The sequence below is a fragment of the Rosa rugosa genome, chromosome 7 (assembly GCF_958449725.1).
Source record: "Rosa rugosa chromosome 7, drRosRugo1.1, whole genome shotgun sequence".
NCBI lineage: Eukaryota > Viridiplantae > Streptophyta > Magnoliopsida > Rosales > Rosaceae > Rosa > Rosa rugosa.
In genome coordinates, this window is record NC_084826.1 from 12,382,957 (window position 1) to 12,389,423 (window position 6,467).

At 38.9% G+C, this 6,467-nt stretch overlaps 1 protein-coding gene across 2 annotated transcripts; it reads left to right on the forward strand.

The window, feature by feature from the left end:
• Positions 1–2,382: 2,382 nt before the first annotated feature.
• Positions 2,383–4,919, forward strand: LOC133721521 (lipid phosphate phosphatase gamma). 2 transcript variants are annotated; one of them, XM_062148161.1, is made up of 2 exons: positions 2,383–3,285; positions 4,422–4,600. In XM_062148161.1, the coding sequence occupies exon 1, from the start codon at positions 2,604–2,606 to the stop codon at positions 3,264–3,266; it is 663 nt and encodes a 220-aa protein (XP_062004145.1). In that variant the 5' UTR covers positions 2,383–2,603; the 3' UTR covers positions 3,267–3,285; positions 4,422–4,600. The 2 variants fall into 2 exon arrangements, with proteins under 2 accessions (XP_062004145.1, XP_062004144.1); XM_062148160.1 differs by lacking the exon at positions 4,422–4,600 and adding an exon at positions 4,607–4,919 and having other exon boundaries at positions 2,387–3,285.
• Positions 4,920–6,467: the final 1,548 nt, after the last annotated feature.

Genomic DNA, 6,467 nt, shown 5'->3' on the forward strand with positions numbered 1-6,467 from the left:
AATGTTAAGGCAAAGATTGAACATTTTTGGAGGGAGGTGCAGTTTTGATGATGATGTGATGATCTTTTCTAAATTGGAATTAAATAGAGAATATGTTACGCGCAAGAAGAAAATATGGAATATGAAAGCATGATTTGATGAATTCTTTGCTCATTTTGTTGCTCAAAAGAGAGGTTTGGCTTCCTGGATCCATGCCCAAAGACCAATTCTTGTTGTTTTTTAAGGTCTCATTGCGAGGAAGATCAAATAGTTGGGTTTGTGATGAATAGGAAATTTTTTTCTCTTCTTCTTATTTTTTTAGTGGGTAAAATAGGAAATAAAATTTTACAAAAATTATAAGAGGTCTAAATAGTAAATTGGGAGGTCTAACTAGAACCACTATTTTAAAAATCAATAACGTGATGAAAAAAGTTGTGCGGCTATTGTCACCCTACCATTTTCTTAGTTCATCCTACAAACATTTGAATTATTGAAAGACTATATTACCCAAGTGCAAAATGACTGATACTGTACACTAGCTAATTTTCTAAAATCCAAATATGTAAGAAAAAATAAATATATAAGTAATTAATTTTTTTTTTTTTAGAGTAATAGTCAACCATTTTATTAATAATAAACATAAGAAAACTTACAACTTATAGATGTAGAAACTACATCAAAATATAAAATAACAAGAGAAATACTAGATGCAATAAAGCACCGGAAATAAAACCTAGCAAGGATACGAAGGGATGCAATTAAGCATTTGATGAGGCACCAGACAGAGTCTGGGCTATGTAAAACGGTACCAATAGTATGGTCGACCATACTTCCACGCAAAGATATACGTCGAATAGAGGATAACCTTCTATCAAGGTAACCGCCGGTAGTGTGACCGACCTTGCCTATTCCACGCAAAAAAATACGCTGAATAGAGAGCAATCTTCTACCTAAGTAACCAAAGAAGCCAATCCAAAATGCAGGGGAATTTAGGGCCCATAAAAAGTCTCCCGGGTCCCAAATACGAACCCTAAAAGCATCGGGCTCAAACACCATTCGCAGGAACCCAAGTAGACAGGCCCAACCCCAAACCCTACTAGAGCAATCCAACAGAGCAGAGGCCCAGGCCCAACTTTGGGCACCCAAAATCTTTCTTCGCACCCAAGCCATCCCCGACCTCGTGCCCGGCCGCTGCACCGCTTCCCTTCGTCGGAGAAGAGTCATCCCGGCCCCATCATCTCCCCGGCATAGGTCCAATCTGACACCATTAGCTTGACGCCAATAGCCATCACCTACACTTCTGATCGCTGCGCAGTCGATGCCTACAAACTGACAACCTGCCATCCCTCGCCGGGAAAGTTCCTCCGGCACAAAGTCGGACTGATCGGCCCCATCTTTAAGCCGCGCCCGTCGTGGCCGCTCTGATCCGCCACTGCTCTCCACCGCCAGCAATCCGCCTAGACGTCGAATCGACAACCCGCACAGTATCCAAGCAATATGCTGACCGCCGGGTGCCTTGCCCTTCAGAAAAGGTTTCAGGCGTTCATCCAAAGTTCTGGTCTGGCCGATCTTAGACGGCTCCTTCAATCCTTGGCCAGAGCTCGATCGCAATCCACAGATTCCGATCTCTTGACCACCAAACAGCCCCTGTCGCATGGCACTGCCAGACAACGAAGATAATTCATCCGATCCCAGTGATGGTAACGGAAACGAGCCCCATCGAGGATGAGGGACAATTCTTGAGAAGCCAGACCAGAGGCGGCAAACTCCCAACCCTAGCAGAGAGGCTCTGCTAGGTCTCATTTTTACATATAAGTAATTAATTAAATACAAAGACTACTTAATTTCTCATTGGATACCATTAATCTTTATCTTCTCCACCCAAATTTGAATTTATTACTATTTTTTTGTCTTATTGTTGCTTCTTCATTGTTAATTCGTTATTGAATTCACAAAACTATTATTTTTAACTTCATCAAAATCTTTGCAATATTTTTTATGAACACCAAAAGTAAAAATTTAAAACACAAAGGAAAAAAAAATCAATCTCTTCTTCATTGATCACAGTTATAAATTTACTAATCTTTTTACATGGATTGAAATAGAGAACGTTGAAATTGAAAGAAAAAATTAAAAAAATGAGAGTAAATCAGATTTTTATTAGGAAATTTTAATCTTTTTATGAGTATAAATTAAATGAGATATTTTCGTTAAAAATATTTATTTTTTAATTGGATATGTCATATAAAGATATTGTTGGAAATTGAAATGGATTAAATAAGTAAATTTAATAACTGAAATTAAAATGTAGGGTGTAATGAAAGAAGTGAACAAAGAAAATGATAAGGTAGCAATAGCCGCACCCAAATCAATAACGTGATGAAAAATTCTGCTTTAGAGCTGTACTCTCCTTATAATTCCCAGACTCTTGTGTTGTTTATTGAATCGCCCGTCAACGTCTCACATTTCCGTCTCATTTCTCAACTCTCTATCAGCTCAGAAACTGCAACCCATCTCATCTCAACAACCCAGATCGATCCGCTCCCATCCCATTTCGCAAGTACAGAACTTTCACAATTTCATCCCACTATAATACCCAAAACCCAGAATTCTCTCCCACATCTATGGCACCCCACAAAGCTGTGGCGCTGACCCACGTCCGGTACCAGAAGGGCGACCCATTGGGACACTTCCTCGCCTGGGTTTCCCTCATCCCAGTCTTCATCTCCCTCGGCGGCTTCATCTCCCACTTCATCTTCCGCCGTGAGCTCCAAGGCATGTTCTTCGCCATCGGCCTCATAATCTCGCAGCTCATCAACGAAGTCATCAAGGATTTGTTCCAGCAAGCTCGCCCCGCCACCTGTGACCTCCTCGAAATGTGCGACTCCCATGGATGGCCTTCAAGTCACTCCCAGTACATGTTCTTCTTCGCTGTTTACTTTACCCTTTTGACCCAGAAAGGAATTGGGCTGTGGGATACCAAGCACAAGTTTGCTGTGAATTTCTTGCCGTGGTGCTTGGCTTTTCTGACTATGCATTCCAGGGTTTATTTGGGGTATCATACTGTGGCTCAGGTTTTTGCTGGGGCTGCTTTGGGGATTTTTCTTGCGGGTTTGTGGTTTTGGGTTGTGAATTCTGTGTTGATATGTTACTTTCCGGCGATTGAGGAGAGTGCGTTTGGGAGGTTTTTTTATGTTAAGGATACTTCTCATATACCCAATGTGTTGAAGTTTGAGTACGACAATGCGAGGAAAGCTAGGATCGAAAAGGCTGCCAAGTCTAATTGATTGATGAAGACTTAACTAGGTATGTGGGATATATGCATTGGCATTGTTTTGGATTTCAGTTCTTGAATTGGGTTATGATTGGTCCTAGTGTGGGGCTTAAGCTGAAATTTTGTTTTGTTTTGTTTTGAGTAAATTTTGTTGCTTTGGAAACTGTTTTGGTTGCCTTTGATGTAAAGAAATGTTCTTTAGGTTTATTGAGCGTTGAGTTGAAATATATTAGAGAATGAATCTTAGAGACTGTAAAGGGAACACGGGTTCTAGAATTGGATTGTGATTATGAACATAGCTTGGCTTCTCTGACCTTGTTGCTTGAAGGGTATGCTGTGAATTGTTCGAGTGCCAACTTGGTTTCTTCTAGTGTTGATCAAATTGAAGTGAGTTTTGAGAGATGTTGTTAGAGTGATTTGAGGAAGTTTTTGGAAATACAACCACTTTGGGGACTTTATTAGATGCACGGTATCCTAGTCTTGTTTTTCTTGGTTTTAAGAATCTTAGGGGACCTTTACATAGTGTTTGTATACGGGACAATGCATTATGTGTTTTTATTTTATCTCTTTCTATAGAATTGATGACAACTGTTCTATTGCATGCAGAACCTAGGCGATCACTACATAAGCTTCACAGAACACATTTTTTGACATTTGATTTATGTTACTGTAATATATATTCATGCCCTCTATTACCCTGAAGCTTTAATGCGTATTAACCAGCAAAGCTGACATGACAAGTATATATAGTACACTTGTTCATAATAATCGTGGGAATTGAAAGAGCATTTCTATTGTTCTCTGCTGAAGAGGCATGGTGGTGCAGCACCAAATAGTGAAGTACCAGGAATGGAATTAAAGAGAGGTAGAGATGGGACTTGGGAGAAACAGTAATAAACAAGAGATGTAATTCATTGGCATGCATAAACTGGAACAGAATGGTGACTAGTTATAGAGGCCACCACGATTCAGATTTAAAGCAAGGTGGTATAGCATCATTATGAGGCATGGGTTGGGGGATAAGAAATTAGGTTAAGTCAGGTTGAAGTGCTGAACTCTCACCTCCTGATGATGCTTCTATGCTTTTCTCAGCATCTAAATTCTCATTTCCCCAATGTGTGATCATTTTTAAGGTGTTGACTTTGTTGTTGTTCCTTTTTGTGTGTAGGGGTTGGGAAACAGTCGAGGGTGCCTTTTATCAATTGCTTTGAAAGTTTCTCTTCCTGGATTTGGAACTACTAGAAGTTTTTTAGTCTATTATTTCTTTGTGGAGGATGGTTCACTTGTTCATGAGATCATAATTCTTTTGGTATTCACATATAGTATCATAATATATCCCTGTTCTTTTTCCAGGTCAGTAGCTCAAGATTTCCAGCCCAGTATAGGATGCTTATTTGCATGGAATGAGACGATTAAACATCTATCATATGGTTTGCATATCTTTAAGAAAACCCTTGTACCAAGAAAGCAGAAGCAAGTTGGACGGCAATTGGATTTAATGAATTGGAGAGAATTGTTATAGACATACAGACCTATATATGCGATTATAGATTCAGGTCCTTCTATACCTGTATGTGGAATCTCTGTTTTATTTGTTTGCTAATGACTTGGAGGACTTTATTATTATTATTTCCACACATGAAATGGAAGAAATTGCATGCATAAATTATTCGTCAGTGGTTAGAGCACCCACTACCTATGTACGAAGTCATGGGTTCGAGTCACCATGGGAGCAGAAGTGAAACCTTTTGATCCTCTTTTATTTAAAAAGGAAAGAAAAAAAAGAATCGGTGGAAGCTGTTGACTCTTCTCTTTTGCTCATATTTGCATGCCTTTTGCATAAATCTTTTACAGAGCCAGTAGATGTTAAGTATAGATTTGGCTAAGTGGTTTTTTTGTTTTTTGTTTTTTTGTTTTTGTTTTTATGAAATTAGAAGTTAAATTCATTAAATCAACCGCCAAAGGCTAGAGTCTATAAAAACTTACATAAGAAAAATGGCAAGAAAATCCGAACTAATCTACCTAAGCTAAAACAAATCTTAAAAATCAATGGGACGCTCACATTTAAGCAAGCTTATACAAGAATGAAAAAACCTCACCTCTTATTGAAAAGAAATCATTCAACTAACTCTCACTTGTCAATTACGAAATTGTAGTACAAGTAAGAAACTAGAAACGTCATAGAAGACTCATAGACGTTTATCAACGCTCACATAGGCTTAAAACCCTAATAAAACATTAGAGCCTAAAAACATGCCCAACTGGCCTCGACCTGAGCCCAAGCCCGTAGACCCAAACCCAAGTCAGATCTTGACTAGCAGGAGGGCTCCCCTGCATCTCCACCACTGTCATCAAACCCTAGGGTAGTGCCCATATACTAGACCCAAGCCCAAACCCGAGAGTCCAAGCCCAAGCATGAGCGTGGTCAGCAGCAAGCCCAAGCCCAGATTCTGGGGCTCAAGTGCAACAGCTCGGTGTTTGCACCTGTGCCAGCATCACCGTCACCCCGTCAGGAGGACGGCCTCCCCAGTTGGTAGAGTGACATATGATGAAAGGGGTAGGAGGGAAAAAGAAAAAACCGACTTTTCCGTAAAATGGTGTTCCAGCTTATCTACATTTTCATAACAATTTTACGGAAAAATAAGTACTAAGCAGTTGCCTAGTCACCATTCTACTATGTTATTAATTAATTATACTACTAAGTGTAATTTTTTATTTTAACTGCAGTTATTTATATTCAGTATGATAAAATTAAATTAAAATAAACGTCCGCCTAGGCACCCACATAAACTCTTATGCGCTAGGTCATTTTCCACCACTTATCTACTGCATAGCGATTTTTAGAGCATAGGTCTTCATATTTAAATTTGACAAAAATCTTTTGGTAAATCCATTGGAGATGCTCTAATTGGTCAATTCTGTTACTCTCTCATCTAATGAATTTGTAACTCGATTTGAGATGAGATGACATACCTAATCAGCTTATGAGTTGGTGAGTTTCTTTTTGATAAGTCATCACTTTATGATTGAATCGCATTTTTGAAGTCTATCAAATAAAAAATTAGTGAGCTTCTTTTTTATGACTCGTCACTTTCTCATTGAATGGCTGAATTTCATTATTTGAATTTTATCAAATAAAAAAAAGTCAACAAATGACCCAACAAATACTCAAACCCGCGACCGTTTCACATTAGTATCATAAGCTTTCCCAGTT